We start from the raw sequence: 27,750 nt of genomic DNA, 5'->3' as shown, positions 1-27,750 counted from the left end.
AAGCCGCCCAAAAAAACAACCTTGCGTAAACAACTTGCAATCTATTTTGTTTCCTTTATCTAATCTAACCGTGCGAACAGCAAATACGTGGCTGCTATAGTTTCTCTGGAAAGTGAAGACAGATTGCATTTCTTCGGGGCCTTTGAATGGCGGAGAGGGGAGGGTTTGCTTTGCCTTTACCCCACCCTCTCCTCATTCAGAGAACCAAAAACGAGAGGGGGCTTTGCCTGTGCAAACTCCTGTTGAACACTCAGTGATGTCAGACAAAGATAATCCATCCCCCATTAGTGACGGGCAGCAGGATATACCTCTAGGGCCACACATTACAGAGTGGCACTTACTCTGAAAACAATGGGAGGGGAGGCTAGTTCAAATGCCCGTGTCCAGCTCCTTGTTACCATCTCCCACTCCTCTCCTTACCCTGGGAATTAGTCATTAGCACAGACCACTGCCCCAGTATTTATCATTGCACTCCCCTCCCTCTGCACTGGGGAAGAGAGTGGCATACTTGGGTGGCCAGTGGTTGGGATAAGGGAGGGGATATGGGGCGGGGGTCACAGGTGAAGCCCAAGGGCCACCTGTTGCTCATCAATGCCCCTAATCACATAACTGGGGTGCATGAGGAAATATAATTGGTCAGCCACCTGAGGTGCGGGTTTCGATGTGCCCGCTGGGTGAGCCTCTTACCTCCAGGAAATAGTCGGAGGCGTCGTGCACAGCCATAATCAGGGTGCCCACGCGGATGTAGTTGGCGCACCACGAGAAGCTGATGAGGACGATTGTGGCCACGTGGTGGACAATCTGTTCTTTAAAGTCCTGGAAGGGACAGAAGATGACATCTTGATATGGGGACAGATCAGTGACCTGGCTCAGACAGGGACAACAGGCTAAATCCCTCCACTGTCCAAGGGGCCAGCGACCCCCCGACGCGCGGGGCGAGACCACATGCCGGCGCGCGGGGCGATAGAACACGCAGAGCGATGAATTGATGGTCCTTCTTGCAGCTAAAAGGTTAATGGTGCCCTCTATACCTGCTGAACCCCCTAATACCAGCACCCAATGCTCTTTAACCACTGCACAAATTCACCGACACACCAATCTGCACACAGACTCACACATAATCAGCTCTGCACGTGCACACACATATAGGGATATATAGAAATACTACATTTGGTTACAGCCCTCCTGGTGATAAATAAAATAAAAGTAGAGACTTCGCTGTAGGATTAGGCGCTCGCTGGACGATCCGTGTTCAGCGCTCCGGATCGGAAAAATAGAAAATGTCCACAGCACTCCAGGATTAGAAAAATATACATATACATTTATTTAACACATCATGAGCTACGAACAATTACATCTGAACGACGGCAAGCTTGAGAAAGGTCCGTTCTTTTGGCGAAACGTCGCTCAGATTTTATTGTTTGTTTCTCATGATGTTAAATTTATTTCAAGTTAATTTATTTAAATTGATATTTTTCTAATTCTGGAGTGCCGTGGACATTATCTATTTTTTTTATATAGAGACACAACCACACCCCCACACACACCAAAGAGGTGTAGAAAGAGATACCGGGTTATGACGGGTTAGGATAGGCGATTCACAGGCATAATGATTAAGGCCGCGATTATACGGACGTCGCGCGAGCGAAACATGCACTGCAGGCTGGAGGCTCCGGGAGGCGTGGCCGTGATGTCACGTGAGCGCTTCACCCTCATTGGGAGAACCGCTCACGTGACATGGCCGTCGCGCTCCAAAAACAAATTTCATTTGTCTCTTGTATTATCTGTCGCTCCGTAGCGCTCGCCTTCATTAGTTTGTTCCAGCGTCGCGAGCCGCCAGTATAAAATCGCGGCCTAAAGCTTGAACTAGGTCAGAGGGGCCAGTGACGCATAGTAAATTTCTCTTTGCCTCTGTCCAACACACACACACACACACACACACACACACACACACACACACACACACACACACACACACACACACACACACACACACACACACACACACTTTGCAGCAGGGGTTAAAATACCCACCTTCCGTTTCACATCGAAGGCGACGCTGAAGAGAAGAGACCAGTAGAAGCCCAGCTCTATCATGTAATACCAGTACTGGGAAGGCAGCATGGTCTGGGAGAGAGAGAGAGAGAGAGAGAGCGCGAAAAAGAGAGAAGAGAAAAGAGAAGAGAGAAAAAGAGAGTTATCAGGTTTCTAGATCACCGCACACTGCGGGGGCTTTGCTCCCAGACACAATGGCCCATTCCAAGTGAAGCGAGCAGAAGACTGCTTATTGGATATGTGCCTGTGTGCATTCCTCTTACTACATTTGTTGTAGAGTGGCTCAAAGTGTGGTGGTAGTTACCGTACCCCCTGTTATTCATATACTGTATAATCATTATACCCTACCCCCTGTTATTCATGTACTGTGTAACCATTATACCCTACCCAATGTTATTCATGTACTGTGTAACCATTATACCCTACCCCCTGTTATTCATATACTGTATAATCATTATACCCTACCCCCTGTTATTCATGTACTGTGTAACCATTATACCCTACCCAATGTTATTCATGTACTGTGTAACCATTATACCCTACCCAATGTTATTCATGTACTGTGTAACCATTATACCCTACCCCCTGTTATTCATGTACTGTGTAACCATTATACCCTACCCAATGTTATTCATGTACTGTGTAACCATTATACCCTACCCCCTGTTATTCATGTATTGTGTAACCATTATACCCTACCCCGTTATTCATGTACTGTGTAACCATTATACCCTACCCCCTGTTATTCATGTACTGTGTAACCATTATACCCTACCCAATGTTATTCATGTACTGTGTAACCATTATACCCTACCCCCTGTTATTCATGTACTGTGTAACCATTATACCCTACCCCGTTATTCATGTACTGTATCATCATTATACCCTACCCCCTGTTATTCATGTACTGTGTAACCATTATACCCTACCCCCTGTTATTCATGTATTGTGTAACCATTATACCATACCCCCTGTTATTCATGTACTGTGTAACCATTATACCCTACCCAATGTTATTCATGTACTGTGTAACCATTATACCCTACCCCGTTATTCATGTACTGTGTAACCATTATAACCTACCCAATGTTATTCATGCACTGTGTAACCATTATACCCTACCCCCTGTTATTCATGTACTGTGTAACCATTATACTCTACCCAATGTTATTCATGTACTGTGTAACCATTATACCCTACCCCGTTATTCATGTACTGTATCATCATTATACCCTACCCCCTGTTATTCATGTACTGTGTAACCATTACACCCTACCGCCCTGTTATTCATGTACTATGTAACCATTATACCCTACCCCCTGTTATTCATGTACTGTGTAACCATTACACCCTACCGCCCTGTTATTCATGTACTGTGTAACCATTATACCCTACCCCCTGTTATTCATGTACTGTGTAACCATTATACCCTACCCCGTTATTCATGTACTATATCATCATTATACCCTACCCCCTGTTATTCATGTACTGTGTAACCATTATACCCTACCCAATGTTATTCATGTACTGTGTAACCATTATACCCTACCCCCTGTTATTCATGTACTGTGTAATCATAATACCCTACCCCCTGTTATTCATGTACTGTGTAACCATTATACCCTACCCCCTGTTATTCATATACTGTATAATCATTATACCCTACCCCCTGTTATTCATGTACTGTGTAACCATTATATCCTACCCAATGTTATTCATGTACTGTGTAACCATTATACCCTACCCCCTGTTATTCATGTACTGTGTAACCATTATACCCTACCCAATGTTATTCATGTACTGTGTAACCATTATACCCTACCCCCTGTTATTCATGTATTGTGTAACCATTATACCCTACCCCGTTATTCATGTACTGTGTAACCATTATACCCTACCCCCTGTTATTCATGTACTGTGTAACCATTATACCCTACCCCCTGTTATTCATGTACTGTGTAACCATTATACCCTACCCCGTTATTCATGTACTGTGTAACCATTATACCCTACCCCCTGTTATTCATGTACTGTGTAACCATTATACCATACCCCCTGTTATTCATGTACTGTGTAACCATTATACCCTACCCAATGTTATTCATGTACTGTGTAACCATTATACCCTACCCCCTGTTATTCATGTACTGTGTAACCATTATACCCTACCCAATGTTATTCATGTACTGTGTAACCATTATACCCTACCCCCTGTTATTCATGTACTGTGTAACCATTATACCCTACCCCGTTATTCATGTACTGTGTAACCATTATACTCTACCCAATGTTATTCATGTACTGTGTAACCATTATACCCTACCCCGTTATTCATGTACTGTATCATCATTATACCCTACCCCCTGTTATTCATGTACTGTGTAACCATTATACCCTACCCCCTGTTATTCATGTATTGTGTAACCATTATACCATACCCCCTGTTATTCATGTACTGTGTAACCATTATACCCTACCCAATGTTATTCATGTACTGTGTAACCATTATACCCTACCCCGTTATTCATGTACTGTGTAACCATTATAACCTACCCAATGTTATTCATGCACTGTGTAACCATTATACCCTACCCCCTGTTATTCATGTACTGTGTAACCATTATACTCTACCCAATGTTATTCATGTACTGTGTAACCATTATACCCTACCCCGTTATTCATGTACTGTATCATCATTATACCCTACCCCCTGTTATTCATGTACTGTGTAACCATTACACCCTACCGCCCTGTTATTCATGTACTATGTAACCATTATACCCTACCCCCTGTTATTCATGTACTGTGTAACCATTACACCCTACCGCCCTGTTATTCATGTACTGTGTAACCATTATACCCTACCCCCTGTTATTCATGTACTGTGTAACCATTATACCCTACCCCGTTATTCATGTACTGTATCATCATTATACCCTACCCCCTGTTATTCATGTACTGTGTAACCATTACACCCTACCCCCTGTTATTCATGTACTGTGTAACCATTACACCCTACCCCCTGTTATTCATGTACTGTGTAACCATTATACCCTACCTCCTGTTATTCATGTACTGTGTAATCATTATACCCTACCCCGTTATTCATGTACTGTGTAACCATTATACCCTACCCCCAGTTATTCATGTACTGTGTAACCATTATACCCTACCCCCAGTTATTCATGTACTGTGTAACCATTATACCCAACCCAATGTTATTCATGTACTGTGTAACCATTATACCCTACCCCCTGTTATTCATGTACTGTGTAACCATTATACCCTACCCCGTTATTCATGTACTGTGTAACCATTATACCCTACCCCCTGTTATTCATGTACTGTGTAACCATTATACCCTACCCCCTGTTATTCATGTACTGTGTAACCATTATACCCTACCCCGTTACTCATGTACTGTGTAACCATAATACCATACCCCCTGTTATTCATGTACTGTGTAACCATTATACCCTACCCCGTTATTCATGTACTGTGTAACCATTATACCCTACCCCCAGTTATTCATGTACTGTGTAACCATTATACCCAACCCAATGTTATTCATGTACTGTGTAACCATTATACCCTACCCCCTGTTATTCATGTACTGTGTAACCATTATACCCTACTCCGTTATTCATGTACTGTGTAACCATTATACCCTACCCCGTTATTCATGTACTGTGTAACCATTATACCATACCCCCTGTTATTCATGTACTGTGTAACCATTATACCCTACCCAATGTTATTCATGTACTGTGTAACCATTATACCCTACCCCTTGTTATTCATGTACTGTGTAACCATTATACCCTACCGCCCTGTTATTCATGTACTATGTAACCATTATACCCTACCCCCTGTTATTCATGTACTGTGTAACCATTATACCCTACCCCCTGTTATTCATGTACTGTGTAACCATTATACCCTACCCCGTTATTCATGTACTGTATAATCATTATACCCTACCCCCTGTTATTCATGTACTGTATAATCATTATATCCTACCCAATGTTATTCATGTACTGTGTAACCATTATACCCTACCCCCTGTTATTCATGTACTGTGTAACCATTATACCCTACCCCGTTATTCATGTACTGTATCATCATTATACCCTACCCCCTGTTATTCATGTACTGTGTAACCATTACACCCTACCCCCTGTTATTCATGTACTGTGTAACCATTACACCCTACCCCCTGTTATTCATGTACTGTGTAACCATTATACCCTACCCCCTGTTATTCATGTACTGTGTAACCATTATACCCTACCTCCTGTTATTCATGTACTGTGTAATCATTATACCCTACCCCGTTATTCATGTACTGTGTAACCATTATACCCTACCCCCAGTTATTCATGTACTGTGTAACCATTATACCCTACCCCCAGTTATTCATGTACTGTGTAACCATTATACCCAACCCAATGTTATTCATGTACTGTGTAACCATTATACCCTACCCCGTTATTCATGTACTGTGTAACCATTATACCCTACCCCCTGTTATTCATGTACTGTGTAACCATTATACCCTACCCCCTGTTATTCATGTACTGTGTAACCATTATACCCTACCCCGTTACTCATGTACTGTGTAACCATAATACCATACCCCCTGTTATTCATGTACTGTGTAACCATTATACCCTACCCCGTTATTCATGTACTGTGTAACCATTATACCCTACCCCCAGTTATTCATGTACTGTGTAACCATTATACCCAACCCAATGTTATTCATGTACTGTGTAACCATTATACCCTACCCCCTGTTATTCATGTACTGTGTAACCATTATACCCTACTCCGTTATTCATGTACTGTGTAACCATTATACCCTACCCCGTTATTCATGTACTGTGTAACCATTATACCATACCCCCTGTTATTCATGTACTGTGTAACCATTATACCCTACCCAATGTTATTCATGTACTGTGTAACCATTATACCCTACCCCTTGTTATTCATGTACTGTGTAACCATTGTACCCTACCGCCCTGTTATTCATGTACTATGTAACCATTATACCCTACCCCCTGTTATTCATGTACTGTGTAACCATTATACCCTACCCCCTGTTATTCATGTACTGTGTAACCATTATACCCTACCCCGTTATTCATGTACTGTGTAACCATTATACCCTACCCCGTTATTCATGTACTGTATCATCATTATACCCTACCCCGTTATTCATGTACTGTATCATCATTATACCCTACCCCGTTATTCATGTACTGTGTAACCATTATACCCTACCCCCTGTTATTCATGTACTGTGTAACCATTAAACCCTACCCAATGTTATTCATGTACTGTGTAACCATTATACCCTACCCCGTTATTCATGTAGTGTGTAACCATTATACCCTACCCCGTTATTCATGTACTGTGTAACCATTATACCCTACCCACTGTTATTCATGCTTTGGCAATACTGAAACGTTCTTTCGTCATGCCAATAAAGCGTATTTGATTTGTGTGAGGTCTGGACACCATGCAAAGCGACCCTCCCAAATGCCTTTATGTGGCTCAGATGGTGCGTCTCCCAAGTGACCTACCTGCCTGGGGAACTCTCTCCACACCTCATGGAGATCGTGAAACCATGGCTTCTGCAAAGACCAAGAAACGCACATTAGTTGTGTTACCGTTGCATTAAAAGGATACCCATTGGCTTGACAGACCCTTGCAGACCCAGCCGCTAAGTGTTCACAAATGCTCTTTAATTATGTGTATAGACTTTAAGATAGAACAGTGTAACCATTTGTCTCAGAAACGCATTGAAGGGTCAGCTTACTAATAATCTTTGGCCAGAAAAACATTCCATCACACAAGTACCGTCCGAGGGAGAGATTGGGGCTCAGATCTACGAAATGGTGCTGCTCCGCAAAACAACTTCTGCCGAAAGAATACACCTTATTCGTGTGAAAGGGCTCTAAGGTGTCTTCCGGGGCCAGAGGGTATCGTATGTAATAGCACCGCTTAGTAAATATGGGCCTAGACGGAGCGTTACAGTACACTGTAAATTCTAGGACAGATCATAGTTTCATTCGAAAATAAAATAAACACCATTTAGTGCTGGTATTGAAGAGGTTCACCGAAACACCCACATATGTCCCTGTTTGTTACCGTCGGTGGCAGCTTGGAGTCTTCCCGCAGTCACTTGTGCCAAGGAAGGCGACACTGCAGGAGCAGAAACCGACGGGCAGGGACAGAGAGAGAGATGGGGGGCTGGGGTGGAGGGGAAAGGGAGGACAGGAGCAGAGAGACGGGGAAAAGGGGGGGGGGGGTGCAGAGAGACGGGGAAAAGAGGGAGGCAGAGACAGAGAAAAGGGGGGACAGACGGGGAAAGGGACAGAGACGTGGGAGAAGGGGGAAACAAAAAACGGTCCCTGTCCCTTTTCTCCATCACTGTCCCCAGTCTGTCCCATCTATCCCCGCTCACTACGTTCTGTCTCCTCTGCCCATTTCTGTCGTCACGCAGGAGAAAACAGAAACCTCCCCGCAATGGGGAGAAATCAATGCCCTATACAAGATGCTGTGAAACGGCTTCCCCGTGCCGGAGAAACTGGAACTTCCATTCTCCAGAGCTGGGAAGCGGCTTCATCAGCTCAAAAACAAAAAGACAGAGTGCCGGAGTGAGAGAGGCAGCGCAGGAAAGCAAAGTCCATGCAGGTGACACGCGCTTACTTACGTCCACAAGGAGCGCCATGCCAGCAATGAAAGCAAGAAGATAAAAGGTGAATCTCCAACTGCAAAAAGAAGGCACAGCGCTGAACAACAGGCGTCAACGTGTAGGGAGGAACACGAGCGCAGAGCTCCAGCCCCGATCGCGTTAAAGCACGGCAGAAAACCGGCTCTAAAGCATCGCGCTGGAACGCCCAGCACGCGGACATTTCTGTCTGTAATAACACTGCACAGCTATTCCACACGGGGCGCTCACGAGTCACTAGTGACGGGTGCGTAGACGCACAGAATTTGACGGCAGACCGAGTCGGACCATTTCCCCCCATCTGCTGTAAGACCTCCGACCCGATGTGGTCGTTGTCTCGCTCTCCTGTTCGGAATCAATCTGGAAATGTGGGTGCGGCGGTTTTACCGGTGCTGGGATTTGAGGTGTCAAGTTGGTGCTGGGATTTGAGGTGTCAAGTTGGTGCTGGGATTTGCCTGCCGAGGCACCCTTCGCTGCAGCGGATCCGCCGCTGGGCACTCGGCCGCTTCTCCAACAAGGTAGGTTAATTTAAGGGATTTTATTGGTGAGGGGTTGGTAACGGTGATGAGGGAGGAGGGGGTGGGTAAAGGGTGGTGAGGGGGGGATAAAGGGTGGTGAGGGGGGGATAAAGGGTGGTGAGGGGGGTAAAGGGTGGTGAGGGGGGTAAAGGGTGGTGAGGGGGGGTAAAGGGTGGTGAGGGGGGGTAAAGGGTGGTGAGGGGGGGTAAAGGGTGGTGAGGGGGGGTAAAGGGTGGTGAGGGGGGGTAAAGGGTGGTGAGGGGGGGTAAAGGGTGGTGAGGGGGGGGTAAAGGGTGGTGAGTGGGGGTAAAGGGTGGTGAGTGGGGGTAAAGGGTGGTGAGTGGGGGTAAAGGGTGGTGAGTGGGGGTAAAGGGTGGTGAGTGGGGGTAAAGGGTGGTGAGTGGGGGTAAAGGGTGGTGAGGGCAGGTAAAGGGAGTAAGGGGGGGGGAGGGGAGTAAAGGGGGGTGAAGATACAGGGTTTTAGGGAATGGGGTAATGTTGGGGGCTTACCACCTTAGCGGAGACGGTTCATATTTAGGATTCCCTTATGTCTATCCTGAGCATGTTTAAATCCCCTTACGGTATTGGCCACTACCACCTCTGTTGGGAGGCTATTCCCAAAATCCACCACCTTTCCCATGAGGTACCGCCTACTGCGGCTTCCTCTTGGACACCCATTTAAAGCCCATTAAAAAACAAACCAGAAAGTAACCTCGGGGATCGGGTGGTCAACGGAGCTGAAAATAGAGGGGTTCTGCTCTGGGAGGACCCCCCAGTTCCAGCTTTAATTATATAAAGTATATATACACACGCACTCAAGACTGACGCAAAGGAACCTTTAAAAGTGCTGATCAAAAATGGTCCCCTGTACCAGATGGAAGACTCTTGGAGGTGGGACAAGTAGACCTGGTCAACATTGATGGTCACGACTCCACACGTCAAGAAGATGGCTTCTCCGAGCTCTATTCAAACCCAATTAACTTCGCACCATAGCGACTAGGGGCCAGTGTTCCTACGTGGAGCGGACGGGCGCGGGAATACACACCTGGCTTCCCGAAATTTCTTCAGCAAGCTCGGCCTGTCCTGATTCCTCCTCCGGCGGAACCATCGCTCGACCTGTCGTACAGTGAAGCCGCTCGCCCGCGAGAGGTTATCCAAATCGCTCTGCAAGCACAGGAGGCAACGGAGTCAGATTCCAGTCCCATGCAGCGATAACCTTTTAAAAAGGGCCAATCCTTCCTAGTACCACCGTGCACTAAAGGCAGCGACAGCTTGAAGGGGTCATACTTGGGTGATTGGCGCCTTTTTACCCTCATCTGACATCGAAATATTGTTACATGGAGTGTTAAAGTCAGTTTGTAAACACGCCGAGACGTGGGGGGGGGGGGGGGGGAGATATCCTCTGGCTGTTCTCTGTCTCTGATCTCACTGTGTGTTCTGTAAGAGTTTGCACAGGCAGACACCCATCTGTCCTTCAGTTTATTGAACTTAACAGCAACAGAGTGAGCTAGAGGTTGAGTAAACAATCGATTGACAAGCACCCTCTCTCTCTCCCCCCTCCCTATATTCATGGTTTTTACCCACCAGGTTATGTGCGTGCATTTCTTTATTTTTAATCCTGGTAATAAAACAGCCTTAGACCATTGCAGATCGTCTCTTGCACAACTGTAATTAACCTCTCAAGAGCCAGAGGACCAGAAATGGGACGGTGGTTTTATGGAAGGCTCATCGCTAGAATTCACTACGTGAGTGCATCCCAGCACTGCTTTTTATTGTTGCACTAAATTACATACACTTTAAGTTGGTATTGTGTGCTCGTTTGCATGTAATTTCCCAGAATCCCTTGCTGCAGTGGAAGCACTGTATGCTGGGTGATAATGGTGAAAGGCAGGGTTGCAGACCTGTCTAAGCCATGTGAATGTGCTCACAAGTTATATATAAAGAATAAAAATAATAATAATTATATATATATATTTATTTTTTTTCCCCTCCGCCATTATGCTGAATGTTGTTGGAAATATTTGCTTTAAGTGTGATTCTGTGTTTATTAAAGTTGTAGTCCCACATTCGGGTAAAAGTAGTTTTGAAACGCCTCGAGTAGAATTAGCTTCCTTAGAAAGATTCCATCCCCTTTAAAAAGTAACGGTTTTCCAGATTTGTATCGTGTGCAAAATAAACGGGTTTCTCTTTTCTGTGGGAACACTAAATTGAAGCAAAATAAGCTACTTTTGTTGCTTCATTATGACAAAGAAACAGAACAAAGCATTTTCCTGCAGCTTTGAGGACTGACAAACGGTCTCCTCCCCCCAACGTTTTTCTTTACTTTACTACATCCCCAAACTGATGAGACTTAACGGTCTGTGAGTAGGTTTACTAGCTCTACACTTCTTTAACCTATGCTGTGCTGAAAAGCTGTGTAATGCGGCCCGTATAGGCTTATAGGGGTCCCTGTTAAAATGAATAAGAAATAAAAGACTGACACTGTGCTCATTTTCATATCATTACCCAGAATCCCTTGCTGCAGTAGAAGCACAGTTTATGTTAAGAGATAATGGGGAAAGGCAGGGCTGCAGACCTGCCTCAGACATGCAAATGCAACACAAGTGGTATGTTTGTTTGTTTTTACTATGGAAATGTTACGTTTACAAAATAAAAATACTTCTAATTGTTCGATTTAAAATAGTATCCAACGGCAGTTAACCGATTAAACTTCACTATCCTTCAGTCACTTTTGTCCTAGGAGGGACTGACCCTGTAAGGAAGTTGCTTGCGAAACATTGCTTTTTTTTGTAAGCTAACCGTGATTGCACCTGTAAGGCAGATAGATACCTGTCTGGGATGCTTAGAACAGCAGCTATAGAATTTTTCTAGCACTGGGCTGTGCGCGGCTTTTAAGCGAACCTGATCCGTTACACCGAGGGCTCTCGCGAGGGGACTGGCAACCACACTGCAGAGGAGGCAAAATGAAGCACAATAGAATGATACAGAGTATCTCCATATACTTTCAGCTGTCCACCAACTTAGGTAGGATAGAGTTGTACAAGCGTTTTTATGCACATGGGCCCTTTCTCCGTTGGATATGGAGTCTCTCTATACACTTGTAGCGATCTGAAGCAAATAGAACAACTTCAGTCAATCATGTGACAATCCAATTAGCTTCTTCAAACTAATCTAACCATGCTAAAAGCAAAAATTTCACTGCCCTTACTCTGGAAATTTATGACAAATTGTATTTAAGGGCTTCTAAATGGGGGGGGGGGGGGGGTTTGCCAAACAAGTTATTCCAAAGTAAATTTGAACACAAGGTTCAATTCTTAGAGGCATGGCTTTTTCTGTGACGGTACGGGTCGGTACAGAGGGTACGGGTCGGTACAGAGTACCAGTACCGACATTTGTCTCTTCCCTTCTCCACATCTCCGGCGGCATCTTGTTATGACGACGCGTTGCCATGACAACGGGACGTTACACAGAGCCGACGTCGCGGAGATGAGGAGCAGGTGAAGGTAAGAGGCAGGGAAGCTACACTTATTATATTACAACAACAAAAACGCACAGCTTACAGGCGTTACATCTGGATACCAAAGGCGTCAATAACCCAGATGTGGTGCAATTTGTAATTAATTGCCAGGGGGAACCCCTCACCCCCCTTTGCTTTTATTATGGTTATATTAGTTAAAAGGGTGTCAATTAGATTGTTAAATAATTTACAAAAGGTTGTTATTTTGGCTGCCTACATGGTATAGTGTCTAAGTAGATTGGGGGGGGGGGGGGGTTGGAGCAACAATTCCAAAAGCGGCCACATTATTAAAAACAGTTTGTGTAAAAAAAAACAATTAAAGTCTATGGCGGCATCTTTAGTGTGTCCCGAGAAATGAATCAATTATTTCACCATCAGCCTGTAAGCCGGATGATAGACAGAATAAAATTGTAAGCAGCAGTCCGTGTGTTGGGTACCAATGGATAAATACTACCAGTACTTTTATTTATTTATTTTTAAACATGCTTTGGCTACGGACAGAGACACTGGGACTGATCCCCTAGTGTTGCAGGTCTCTGGCAGTGAACGAGTTAACGGGGGCTCAGTCACTTGTACATGGACGCGGGATACTCACATTTCGAACAGGTATCGCAGGATCAGGAAGAGGAAGGCGAGGGGGATGGTCACGCAGAGGTGGGAGGCTTTGGCATACACACGACCTTCTTGATCCTCAAGGTCGGCCCAGGTCACATTCACTGGCAGCCAGAGTTTGTGCCACCAGAAAGCGTCACAAAGTGTCTGCAGCATCCTGGAAGAGAGCAGGGAGCGGAGCGTTTATACAGGAGAGCGCAGGGAGCGGAGCGTTTATACAGGAGAGCGCAGGGAGCGGAGCGTTTATACAGAAGAGAGTGCAGGGAGCGGAGCATTTGTACAGAAGAGAGCAGAGAGCGGAGCGTTTGTAAAGAAGAGAGCAGAGCGCAGAGCGTTTATACTTATTATGTATTACAGGGTGGGAACCGCAGATCCCCCTAGAGCAAGCGCCACTATTTTCAGCTTCGGGTACCCACCCGAACCCCGAAATACTTACCCGTGAAGTTAGCGGGTTTAAACAAAAAAAAAAAAAAAAAACACACAAAACTTTCTCAGGGAAGACAAAATGGCTGCCAAATCTCAGGCCAATAAGTTATACCGGTAACTTCACCCAGCAAGTATCTCGGAAACCAGCGGGGAGGGGGTCTCCGGAGCTGAAAATTAGTGCGGTTCAGGTCTGTAGGACCCCCTGCTCCAACCCCCCAAAAACGGAGCTTAGTTAGGGTGGACTGTTCCTTCCGTTGCAGTTCCCTCTGGCAGTGAAGGGGTTATTGCATTTAGTGAGAGGGTGTGGGTGCGTGCGGAGGAACTTATCGGAGCTGATAACAAGCGATGCGGGGGGCGGTGACATCGCAGATCGGGATGCACGACAAGGCATCCTGTACACGGATTGGTGTCGCACGTCCACCAATCGCTCCAACACGGGCGTAGCTGCCTGTCAGTGTTAAAGGCCGTGGCTGAAACGTGATCACACTAGGGCAGGGGTGGCAAACTCCAGTCCTCAAGGGTCACCAAAAGGTCAGGTTTTAAGGATATCCCTGCTTCAGCACAGGTGGCTCAATCAGAATGACAACTACCTATGCTGAAGCAGGGATATCATTAAAACCTGATCTGCTGGGGCTCTTCAGGACTGGAGATGACTCCCTCTGCATTAGGAAGTAGGGACGTTGGGTACCAGTACTTTTCATTTTTGACACCCAGATGAGGACTGCTCCTTTTATTTTTTATTTGGGGTCTGGTTTTAGTAAAAAAAAAAAAAAAAAAAAAAAAGGCATCCCCCAGCTGTGACCCCTGAAACAGGTCACTGCCGTTAGTACACGTTGCTGCTAGGAGGGACTGACCCTTTAAAACGCCATTGTGACGTCCAGTGCTGCTGGCCGAGAAGCCAGGATTCTGCACGGCACATTCAAAGTGTATGCAAACAGCCTGGCGTGGGACTGGGATCAGAGCAGGATGCAAAGAGGGGCTTAGTGCTGAAATCCGATAGCAGATTAACCTGGCAGCGAGAGGATTCATTCCTGCAGCTCACACCAACCATGATCTTTGTCCTCCGCCATCCATCCTGATAAGGTTTGAACTGATAAGGTTAACCAAAACATGAGGTGGATTTAACATGCATATTTAAAGCTGCAGTCCGGCGGACACTGTTCGGAATCACCATTACAAAACTGCCTTCGTAGACGGACTGTTCTGGAAGTCCCGATGGTGCCGTCTGCCCTTTAAAGCTGCTGAGCTCTTATGCAGAGGGCGGATGTGCTTTGACCATTGCAAAAATTAGCGAACACCCTGGGACACACAGCCAGCTTAAGGCCGAGTTCAGGGTGGGTGCTCCGGCCGCGAGCGCCTCCGCTGCGCGCTCCTGCAGTCCGGCGATCTGTGCCTTGGCTGCAGGAGTTGGGTCGTGGCGTTTGGGGGCGTGGTGAACGTGTCACGGAGCTAGTTCGCTGAACCAACTCACGTGACGCGACTGTAGCCCAAAATGTCATTTTGGGTTGTAGCGGCAAAAAAAAGTAGCAGCGTCAACGCTGCACTGTGCCGCCGGTGAAGGTTTCAGTTGGGAGTTTTCAAACGAACAAGCCAAAATTGCGACGGACGTGCGCGCGCATGCAAGAGCGCGCACGTCGCGTAGCACCCACCCTGAACTCGGCCCAAGGCTGGGGCCATGGCGCCTTCTCCCGTGCGGAGGCTGTGGGGAAGCGGGTGCTTTCCCTTGCCATGGGGGACGGGCCTTGGGGGCGTTACAGAGCTGGTTTGCCCTCATTGGGTGAACCGCTCGTGACCTGTCGCGCTGAGAAATCAGTTTAACCGATTTCTCACGCAACGCGCGCCAACTCCTGCTTCCACATGGACGCGCCCGCACGCCACATGGACGCGAACACTGCCTAAGGCAGTCTGTTCGCTCAGCGTGCGTCCGCGCGTTCTGCAGTACCGTGGCCCCAGCCTAAACCAGGGCTGCAGAAACTTCCCCCCCTGCACCGCCCCCCCCCCCCCTGCTTGGCTCTGGCTCAAATGATGCAAAGGGGGTCATGTGACATCACAATGCCGTGCGAAGCCGGGTTGCCATGGCGATGCGTCGCCTGACGCCAAGGGAATATCACGGAGGCCTCGCACGGTCCCCCGGCATTTCATTTAAATGCCTTTAGGGCAGCACAGGGCCTCTGTGACCACCATCACCGTGCCCCCCCCACCCCCAGTTTGCGCACACCCCTGATCTAAACCATGGGTGGCAAATTTCAGTCCTCAAGAGCTATCAACAGGTCAGGTTTTCAGCAGGATATCCCTGCTTCAGCACAGGTGGCTCAGTGTAAACCAGGACACTGATACACAGCAGCGAGTGACATTCCTCCAGCCTCCCTGTACTGTGCGTATTAAAATCAGATGAGTGTACGTTCCTGTAACTGGTTAACCTGCTTCTGGGTTGAATATTAGCTGGTCTCATGCAAGATTCTTAACCACTTCACTGCCTTTGCTTAGACGCAAAGATGAGCTCCCACGGTGGAAGGTTTTTAAAAGGGTGCGATTCCATCTAGGTGGGAAGTCTTCGGAACATAAGTTCAGCACCAGGACCCCCAGCTTCCTGAGAGTCTCCCATCCAAATGGCACCCCCCCAGTAATAACCCAGGCTGGGTAAACAATATTACCATTAACTCCTGAGGAAGCTTGACGGAGCGAAACGCGTAGGGTGGAGCTGTAGACGCTAGGAGGACTATCCAGTGGCTGGAGGACTTTCTGGAGGAGATTCTGAGATTGGGTTCAACCTTCCCTGGTATCACCATCTGCTCACCGTGCTCGGCCGTCGCAGCAGGACCACCAGTGGAGGACGGAGAGCCGTCTCCTCTGCCAGATGCTGACCCGCGGGTGGTCCCAACGCCTGTTTTTGCATATTTCTTGCGAGTTTAATATCTCTTGCCTTACTTGCATATATTAACAATTGAATGAAAATGTGACAAAGTCACATTTGTCACATTTTCATTCAATTGTTAATATTATTAACTTCAAGTACATATTCAGCACCCATTTGTGTCACAATTATGACACGTGAATTTAAAATAATTCTGATATTGTTGATTAAGTGAGCGGTGTGTGTCCTCTCCTGTGTTGTCTTACTTGCATATAAAAGCAATCTGCACCAGTTTGTGCCGTCTCCGTTTTTGGCACGTGGGATCCCCGTCCCTTCAATAAACTCACCTGACCCCGACGAGCGTCATTACAAGGGAATCCAGATTCCACATCGAGTATGTTACAGCCACACTGCCTCAAACACTCACGCCCCATGCGTGTGCATTACTTATCCTTTATCTATCACTGCACGTATACTGTATAGCACTATATTTGCCATTTGTGTTTTCATATATGCCTGCACCGATTTACACTCCTGATTTTTCGCAGCAACTACCTTCTTGGACTTGGATTGAGTCCGATAGCTAGAGCAGCGCTCTTTTCGAGTATATATATATATATATATATTTTGTTTTTTCACACTTGTGTTCACAATTTTCACTAGTAAATGATATTTGCGCTCGTATCTTTTCTGTTTGGGAAAACAATATGGAGGGTTAAATCTTTCGCAGCACGGGCGCCAATAGGACGCGAAGATGGCAAATTGTGCCACGGGCGATGAAATAATCATTAAGTACTGGCAGCACCTTCCAGTAAGTATCTCTGGAAGCAGGGGATCCCCGGAGCTGCAGAGACCCCCCTGCTTCATAACCATTAACACAACAAGTGGGTTGGAACCGTGCTTCCAGCGCAGTGCAGCTACTGTCTCTGATATACCCATAATGCATTGCCATGGCAAGGGTGTAACAGAAGTGTGTGCCAGCCATAAAGAGGCAGATCTGAGCTGGCACCGAAAGGCGACCGTGAATGAGTCCCCTGGGCCGGTTGGGTGGTGTGGGGCGGGGGAGGGGGGGGGTTAGGGTCCCCGTCACTTTTAAAGATGTCTGAATGGAGCAAGGGATATTGCGGTTAAAATTCCAACCTAGAGACGGCTGCACCAATGTGTTTGTATACGGCTTTCCATGTCATTGTGCTTTACAATGATACTTCACAGCCACCTCTGCGGTGAAACTCCATCCACAACTTGAAGAAGCAATCCTCGTTGCACATTAAAAACCCCAAAACTCTATATCTAGATCTTGTTTTGTTTTAATATGCGCAGCCTTTAAATATCTTTATTGAAAACGAATTACCCATGCTGCCGATCGATTGATTCTCCCGTGATCGATCAGCAAAGATCCTGGTTCCCGGGGTTCACTAAATGGCTGCCTTTCAGTTTCAACCAATAACTAAGGTATCATTATCTATTGTTACAGTTTGCAGCTCAAACTGCTGGGAATATTGGCAACAAATCTTGCACTGCTGGCAGGACCGGCTTGTAGTTCTGCGAAGCTTGGTTCAAGGACTTCCGCGGGGCCTATAACCTGGTCCGGCATCCCCTCCTCCGACCTCGCGGCTTCCCGTGGTCATGGCAACGCGTGACGTGGCAGCACCATGCGGCATCGCTTCATGGCAACGCCTCGTGATGCCACGTTGTCATAGCAACCCAATGCCATTTGACGTCGCGGTGCCATGACGACGGGACGCTGTAGGAGATGTCGTCTCCCGACATGGTAAGAGATACTTACAGGAGATCCCATGCTCTACCCCCCCCCCATCGGAAATCAGTTTGTTATGGGGAAAAGTGCGGGGATGGGTGCAGGGGCACAGAGGGAACCGCCATCATGCCGACCCCGACTGCTGGGGAAGTGTGTTAAAGCCCGCTATAGAAATGAAAGGATGCGCAGTTGATTAAAAATAATTAAAAATGACATGAAGTATTAACTTGGGTAGGGAATACTCGGCACTCGAATGGACACAGATGTGGAGAAATGCCAGCTCTTCCCCGAAGTCAACCCCTATCTTAGAAAACGTGTATAAGATAATGTACCGGTGGTATTACACACCACAAAAACTGAGCGAATGCTACCCAGGAACGTCTAATAAGTGCTGGAGGATGTGGGGAGGTGGGAACAATGCTTCATATTTGGTGGAAGTGGAAGAGTACACAGTAGAGTGTTTTTGGGATGTGATAGGGGAGCAGATTTTTAATATTACCAAGATTAGAATCCCAAGAGACCCCGAGTATTTTATTGCTAAACAGGGAAGGGATCAAGGGGCACAGAATCCGGAAATCTCTGTTTATACCCATGCTGAATGCAGCAAGATGTGCCATCGTCGCCAACTGGAAACAGCTGGGTGCACCCACTATGGGACAATGGGAGTCGAGAGTATGGGAGGTTGTGAGGATGGAACAACCATCACATACTGTATAACAACTGATACAAGGTTAACATTTGAGATTCTCTGGCGGCCATGGCCAGAGTTTATTGGTAACAGAATAATGTGATTATATTTAAGAGAGGAGATACAGTATCTGCCAATTTGGAAATAATGGCTACAACTGGGACTATTAAATATGGATTTGAAGTGTTTGTACTGTAGATCTTATTTTAATTGAATTTTTTTTAACTTGTTTTGTGATTGTATGTACATTTTTATTATTAAAAATGTCAATTGTTTTGCAGTGTATTACACTGTGTTGAATGTTTACCGTTATAAAAAAAAAGTGGATTACAAATAAAGAATTTACAACAAAAAAAAAAAAATATGGCATTAAGAGTTGAATAAAAAATAAAAAAATGCAGCCAGAATCATTATCTAATAAATACTACAGAACTGATTATAACAAATAACAAAAACCTTTAGTAGGATATTGCTTGGACTGCCTCTTTTGTAACACAACACACTCCCCATTTCAAATGAACAGGCTGTGGTCGGAGGCTTTGTGATGCTTGTGTGTTGCCGAGTGTCACCACTTTCCTCGTCAGGTGCTTTGTTTTGGAAAGTCAAATGTGGCAACCGTCGTCACCGCGCCTGCCGCCTCCTCCCTGTCTGCCAACCAAATGCTTTTATTCCAGGGACAAACGGAAGCCCTCCCCTCCCCGATGCCAAGTTTTCAACATCGCCCCGTTAACTAGCAACTGTCCCCAAAGTTACAAACTGCCGGCAACCACCAAACCGCTTCACATGTTAATCACAGCTCGCAACCACCAGGAAACAATGCACGGTGCATTATCATTCATAGTGTTCAAACGTCATATATACACCCCCATAAAGTGCTGCAGTATATTAGCGTGGGGTGTGTGTATATAATTAGTGCGACCCAGCTGTATATCATTAACCCATGCACTAGCGGTCATAAAGGATTAATAACACTATTGCTTGCTTCAATAATACGCTTTGTGCTCCCCCACTTTTTTATTTTATACTTGGCTCAGGCGACCCGGATTCTTGAGACACTTACCACTGAGGGTAGCGCTAGTATCCCCTCCAGGGCAAACAAAATGGCCGTTTAATTTTAATTTAATCATCGGTCGCAGGTTTCTTATTGGTGTGCGCGGCATTGAGATAGGGAGTACTGGGGTAATCCCCGATCATGTGACAGCGCGCGTCACGGATTACAGTAACAGAAGAGGAGTCGTTTCCCCCCACGTGCCAGATCGCTTTCTGCGCATCACAGGAGAAAAGCTAAAACACAGTCCAAGACGTCGGCACTACCGTACTGTCCGCCGGGAGGCCGGACCCCATGACGCAGCGGCTACGGAATGGGACACTCAAAGGGTTAAAAAAGGAACATGTTTTAGGATGTCCATCTAATAGGCCAGGGGCGGCCAACTCCAGTCCTCAAGGGCCGCCAACAGGTCAGGTTTTCAGGATATCCCTGCTTCAGCACAGGTGGGTCCATCTTTGATGGAGCCACCTATGCTGAAGCAGGGCCATGAGGACTTGAGCGCACGCCTGTAGCTTCAGCGATCTGTGGCCTGTAGGATTTCGCTACGGGGAGGCGGCGCCGTGACATCATCATGTCAGCAGTTCGCCCTTATTGGCTGACCACGCACGTGACCTGGAACCAAATTAAAAAAAACCTTTGTCGGCTGAAAAAAACTGCCGCTCGCGCACACTATGGCCGGCCCCTTAGATCCCCTGCATTTTGTTCGCGTTGCGCAGAGTATAGATGCGGACTTACAAAGATCTTGCACTGCTGGGGAGGTGGGCTAAACCTGCTATAGAAGACGCTCAGTGTATTAAAAATGCCTTTAAGAGTTGAATAAAAATAAATACATTTAAAAAAAAGTAGCAAGTATTACTGCTAGTAAGGTAGCAAATATTAATACTACAGAACTGATTAAGAAAAAATAATTAAAATAAAACACACGTAGGATATTGCAAGGATTGCTCCTCTCAGTGCACCCACACAAGTTGGAACAGTTTTGCGACCTTATGTGAACGCAAGACTTCTAGTGGTGGTATGTCTCTTGAAGTGTGAATTTATTGCAGGTTGCGATACCTTTGAATGCACCAACATAAGCTGTTCATTAGGTGCAATTAGAGTATAGTACCCTTGCCAAACCTCACCTTTCCCAATTGCTTTTTATGCATTTATTCTAATTGAGCGACGGAATCTGTAGAAGCTAAAAAATAGTCGTGCCAGGGAAATTGTATCTCTAAAACGTATGTTGTATGCACATGTGGCTTCCCCAAAGGATTAGTCTAATTAAAAATAATAAACCTGCTTTCTATATGGTGCAGCAGCAGCTGTTCAGTATATAGCATGTGCACCTAAACGCCAAGGGATTATATTAACACGTACTCTGGGAATTACTGCGGGATAAGAGCATAGTGCAGGGATAAAAATACCTAGAATACTCCACACTGGGAGATAGGATCACTGCCCTGGAGAGCTTACATTCTAATCAAACTACCATATACTGTCCTAGTACTGTGCAGTGATTAAATTAGCATTGAATTTGACTTGGGGGGGGGGGGGGAATTGATTGAAGATTGGGGGAAAACGTTGCATGATGTTTTCGAAAGACTGCTACAGTATTTATACAATAAAATAGGATTTTTCCGCTTAGAAGTGGAACGTTATGTCAATAAGAAAAAGTAGTTGCAGTGTGGATCAGTAAATACAAAAGTAGATTACCTTCAGTGTCTATACACCAACACTATTGCTACAGTGTACGATTTAAAGAGATCAGCGAGATATCATTTAAGAACAGCTGACTCGACCGAATTTAAAAAACATACCTAGTAACATAGAAGGTTGGAAACCCGACATTTCCATAGAGTTCAGCCGTTGTTACACTAATGGGAAAATACTCATCCCATAGTTCTAGGGATCCAGATGAAACAAATCAAAAAATAATCATGGAAACATTTGCCAATTATGGGCCGTATTCTTTAAAGCAGGGGTGATCAACTCCGGTCCTCAAGATGCCCCCAACAGGTCAGGTTTGAAGAATATCCCAGCTCCAGCACAGGTGGCTCAATCAGCCACCTGTGCTGAAGCAGGGACTGAGAGAGCCACCTGTGCTGAAGCAGGGATATCCTTAAACCGTGACCTGTTGGTGGCCCTTGAGGACCGGCTTTGCCCACCCCTGGTCGATCACTGCATGTACATCTGTCTGCAAAGCTAGCCCCTACTGCTGTCACATGGTTAATGTTTGATGCACCGTGTGCCTGGTTATAGCGATATACAGCACATAGAGTACACATCCGTGTGTAACAATGCGTCTATATACGTGGCAGAAGCAATAGCTCACTGCGTTCAAAGTGGGAGAAACATAGTTTAAATCCCAGTGTCAACGCTCCTGGTGAGCTTGGGGAGGTCACTTTGGCCCTGTACCTCAGGCACCACTTTTAGATTGTAACCTCTTCAGGGCAGGGACTACGGGCACCTGCAAAGTTCTATAACGCAGCACTATATAAGAAATATTACTAGTGCTCTGACAGGGGTCGGAAACTTCCGGGTGATTCATCATTAGAAAGCAGGTTGTTCCTCGGCGTGCGAGGCATGGGAACCCAGCCCAGATTTCCTTGAATGAGAGGAGCTGAGTGACTGCTCTGTCACTATAACAGCCAAAACCTGTACAGCTCCGAGCGTTAACCGCGACCAACTGCAGGAATTTGCCTGTCAGGCCTGCAGGAAGGAAGAGGAGGGAGCAGGCATGGTTATTTATGGCTCTGCAGTGACTACAGGCAAGTTATTAAACCCACTAATACCATCCCAAAAGCATTAATACTTCAAGTTTAGGTGAAACCTCAATTTCTTGGCGTTCATCCAGCAGTGGATAGAAAAAGGGCTGTGTGCGCGTGTTCACAGACACACCCGTACATATATTTCTATGTATACAAACACTAAAATTAATGTGTATGATGTATCTATTGTACATTATATGTATACCAGTAATTAATTCTATACATACGTGTATAAAAACCATGAACCATATACTTATTTGAAGGCGAGATATATATATATATATATATATATATATATATATATATATATATATATATATATATATATGTGTGTATGTGTGTGTGTGTGTGTACACACACACACAATAAATATATATAAAAAATATATATATATATATATATATATATATATATAATTATATATAATCTCATGTATCGCCTTCAAATAAGTATTCTGTTCCACATTACTAATAATTGTGCACAAGTGTCACTGCATATATTTCTGCCCCCCCCAAAAAAACACCACTATTTGTACACACACAAACACACAAAATATGCTGAACTAACTGACACTTAATTCACACCCATAAAGGTTTTACAGCCTAATATATTTGTTGCATGACAAATAGACGCATATTTACCAACTGTATCCCACAGCCACAATATGAAAGTTACATGCATATTATGTCACAGCTACTGTATGTATAATCATGTCAGAAAAAGGTTTTTTTTAAATATCATCTTCTGGGTTATCCTAGTAGATGAAAACCTTGGGATGGGGGAGTTATTATACATGTTTATGCACATACCAAAATATAGCTATTGTTTCTAAAACAGATAAAGCATGAGATTAGACCCAAACTTGTTATCGATAGTGGTCATAAAACACACAACTACAGAAACCTACAAAAATCTCATCTCCATTTAAATAACCCCACTGAAAACCAATATATTATTTTATTACCTTCATTTTATGGATCCGCAGGAGACACTGGTTCACAAAACATAAAATAACCAATAAATGGGCTATTTTAAAACACAGGTTATCACCAGTCCTGTTTCACCTAACCATTAACATTATTGATCCACAACAGGCAGTTTTCCCAACCACATAAACACATCTAAATACAGAAACACTCTCTCTCACACTCTCTCTCACACTCTCTCACTCCAGTTCAATAATAATGATTAACAGTGTGTTTACTCACTTGTTCCTGGCAGGGGGTGATCAGGACTCCCTGTGCCTGAAGTTTGATCCCAGCAAGGGGCTTGATCTTGTTATAATGGTGTATTCCCCCACCTGTCTCTCCTTCTCCTCCCTAGGAGATCAGATCTTGTTCTGCTACTCTCACACCACCCCTGCCGACAAGAGGAAGTACTGGCTTCTCTTCCCCTCTCTGTTTTTTCCCCCCCTCTTGTTTCCACTCCCTCTTTACTCTGAGTTCTTCTCCTCCCTTCTCCTGTTAAACCTGAACATTAAAGGAGCAATCCGTGCAATATCCTACATGTGTGTTTAAAAAAAAAAAGCATCCGTTCTGTAGTATTAGATAATAATGATATTTTTTAAATGAGTTTTAATATACTGAGCATCCTTTGATTGCCATAGCAGGTTTTAACACACTTCCCCGGCAGTGCAAGATGTTTGCAACGCTTTCCTGTTTGTTGCCAATGTTTCCAGCAGTTTGAGCTGCAAACTGTAACAATACACAATGTTACCGTAGTTATATAAGAATATATAATAGCTGCTGAGTTACACTGACTGAAGGATTGATCGTATTGTATGTATTGTATGTCTTTATTAATATAGCGCCATTAATGTACATGGCGCTTCACGGTAGGAATTCGCGACAATCATATAAATAACAAATAACTACAAATAACAGGTCACGGGAATAAGTGCTTCCGACATAAAAGTAACACTTCGGAAGAGGAGTCCCTGCTCCGAGGAGCTTGCAATCTAATTGATTGAAACTAAAAGGCGGCCATTTAGTGAACCCTGGGAAGCAGGCTCTTTGCTGATGGTGCAGTTGGCGGTGCCCCCCTCCCCCTGCCTCAGCCTCTATAAATTTAGCTCACATAATGTTTCTTTCTTGCCCCCTGAGCATGTGCTGCTCTTTTTTTTAGCTTTTTTTTCATGTTTTTTTTTTAGCAATAAAAACATGTTTTTCTTGATCTGCTTCCAAGGTTGCCATGGTAACATTTAGACTACACAGGGCTCTGGGGAGAGCTCCATTTTAACCTCCCGGACACTTAATACTTCAAACCTGAATGGACTTGAAAATAAAAACAGTGTTGGGGGAAAGGGCAGGAAATGATCTGAAGAGGACTGACGCGTTAAAAGAAGGCGGCAGCGATACCTCTGTATATGACTTTCTTCATTCTTTACATTGTGCTGCAGTTAATAAATCAGCGTCCGGCCGCTCTCAGTGAGAGACACACACACACATACACACACACACAAACACACACCCCCGGGGGACCCATTGCATCATGGGGACTGGCACTCCAGGGGCCCCATTGCATCATGGGGACTGGCACTCTGGGGGCCCCATTGCATCATGGGGACTTGCACTCTGGGGGCCCCCATTGCATCATGGGGACTGGCACTCTGGGGGCCCCATTGCATCATGGGAACTGTCACTCCGGGAGCCCCATTGCATCATGGGGACTGGCACTCTGGGGGCCCCATTGCATCATGGGGACTGGAACTCCAGGGACCCCATTGCATCATGGGGACTGGCACTCCGGGGGACCCCATTGCATCATGCGGACTGGAACTCCAGGGACCCCATTGCATCATGGAGACTGGCACTGTGGGGGCCCATTGGATCGTGGGGACTGGCACTCCGGGGGCCCCATGGCATCATGGAGACTGGCACTAAGGGGGCCCCATGGCATCATGGGGACTCGCACTCCAGGGACCCCATGGCATCATTGGACTGGCACTCTGGGGGGGGGGGGGGGTTTCATGGCGTCATCCTTAAAGGGTCTGGTTTTCTGGCTTAGCTCGCATCCTGTGTTCCCATGGAGCGCAGGGCGCAATCTAACCACATGACCGCAATGTACCGGAGGGGCGTTGCACTGGGACCCCTCTGGCACTCAAAGTGTTAAGCATATCATGTTGCCCACTACTGGCCTAAGACCCCATGTGGCTAACTGACCATAAGTGACATAACCAGTGACACGTGTGAGGCCCAGCTCATGATATAAATATAAACCTCACCCTCACATAAATATAAACCTCACCCTCATATAAGGCAGGAAGGTAATATAGTTACATAGTTTCGTGTATTAACCCGTTAAGAGCCACGACTCCTCTGGCACTTGCGATCATGTCAACGCACCCCCAGAACAATGAGCAGGAAATGTATGACGTAGCAACTACGTCATGAGGCCCCTGGAGTGCCAGATGCATGATGTAGTAGCTACGTCTCAAGGTCACCCAAAGGGTTAAAGCTTACTTCAAGAGATCTCTTCTTGCCCTTTCCAAAGCTGTTTTTATTTTATAAATCGGCTGCACTGTTCAGGAGATATCAGCAGGTTGAAATATTAAGTGTGCGGGAGTTTAAAATGGAGCTCTCCTCTGGGCTCACTGCACGCTGAAGGTTCAAATCAAATAAGATTTATTGGCATTGTGACGGTAGGGGTATATGTGACTGGTCAAGCCTCCCATTACCCCTACCTGTCAGTAATACATCTGTATACTGTTTGTGTGTGTGTGTGTGTGTGTAAATATATATAAACAAAAAACAAACAAAAGCGCAAGCTCCATAGCACATAACTGAGTAAAAAATAAGGTACATTTATTTAAAAAAAATCAGCAACCCAAAAGAATGTGCACATACAGGATTTTAAACAGAACCATTCGTGGGAGAGAAATCTCTATTGTGGTCATCTGCGGTGGTAAGGTGAGTCCCAGGTTTGCAGAGTGGATGTAAACAGTCCAGGTTCACCATGAACTCCTATCCCAAATTGGCAGCAAGATAAAAAGGTATCTAATGCCTGCACGCCCTTTGCTCCCTCATACAATAGTTGCTAGCACTTGAAATTATCGCCAGCCGGAGCGCAGGGAAGCCAGGGACTCCAAATACACCAACACGAACGCGATGACGTCACAGCTCTAAACGTTTCGTCACACTGCGGCGACTTCGTCAGGAGTTATGTAATTGGTCAAGGGCAGCCAATTAAATAGGCTGGATCAAGTAAACCTATTTTCACATTGGTACTAAGTTTCACCACAAATCGTATAACTCTAAAATTACTATAAATATCAACATTACAATGAATAACAACAAAAAAACATCAATAATTATGTTGTTCACATCATACAATGAAAAATGCTAAAACTAAACAATTTAATTATGTACAGGCATACCCCGGTTTAAGGACACTCACTTTAAGTACACTCACGAGTAAGGACATATCGCACTGCAGGCAAACGGCAGCTCACGCATGCGCCTGTCAGCACGTCCTGAACAGCAATACCGGATCCCTACCTGTACCAAAGCTGTGCGCAAGCGGGAAGACTATAGAGCCTGTTACAAATGCGTTATTTACATCAGTTATGCACGTATGTGGCGATTGCAGTACAGTACATGCATCGATAAGTGAAAAAAGGTAGTGCTTCACTTTAAGTACATTTTCTCTTTACATACATGCTCCGGTCCCATTGCGTACGTTAATGCGGGGTATGCCTGTATAAACTCAACTAACACAATGACGTGTTAGAGAAAGCTGTCCCACTATCACCAATCTAAGTTTAATCAAATATGGAAGAAAATATATAT

The 27,750-nt window shown here is 45.5% G+C and overlaps 1 protein-coding gene across 2 annotated transcripts in view; it reads right to left on the bottom strand.

Annotated features, from left to right (window-relative positions):
• CERS2 (ceramide synthase 2) overlaps positions 1 to 24,344 on the bottom strand; it is a 31,853-nt gene extending 7,509 nt beyond the window's left edge. The window contains exons 1-8 of one of the 2 annotated variants that reach the window (XM_075607561.1): positions 24,172 to 24,344; positions 13,425 to 13,598; positions 12,142 to 12,259; positions 10,358 to 10,476; positions 8,777 to 8,834; positions 7,644 to 7,694; positions 2,035 to 2,127; positions 688 to 816 (exon numbers count right to left, since the gene is read on the bottom strand). In XM_075607561.1, the coding sequence (XP_075463676.1) occupies positions 688 to 816; positions 2,035 to 2,127; positions 7,644 to 7,694; positions 8,777 to 8,834; positions 10,358 to 10,476; positions 12,142 to 12,259; positions 13,425 to 13,597 (741 nt within the window). In that variant the 5' untranslated portion in view covers position 13,598; positions 24,172 to 24,344. Of the gene's footprint in view, positions 1 to 687; positions 817 to 2,034; positions 2,128 to 7,643; positions 7,695 to 8,776; positions 8,835 to 10,357; positions 10,477 to 12,141; positions 12,260 to 13,424; positions 13,599 to 23,927; positions 24,083 to 24,171 lie in introns of those variants that run through there. The other variant, XM_075607562.1, reaches the window with a different exon arrangement.
• Between the last annotated feature and the right edge of the window lie 3,406 nt (positions 24,345 to 27,750).

Source organism: Ascaphus truei, chromosome 7 (genome assembly GCF_040206685.1).
Source record: "Ascaphus truei isolate aAscTru1 chromosome 7, aAscTru1.hap1, whole genome shotgun sequence".
In the NCBI taxonomy this organism is placed as follows: Eukaryota; Metazoa; Chordata; class Amphibia; order Anura; family Ascaphidae; genus Ascaphus; species Ascaphus truei.
Note: the sequence above shows the minus strand (reverse complement) of the source record. Positions and strands in the feature narration are given on the sequence as shown.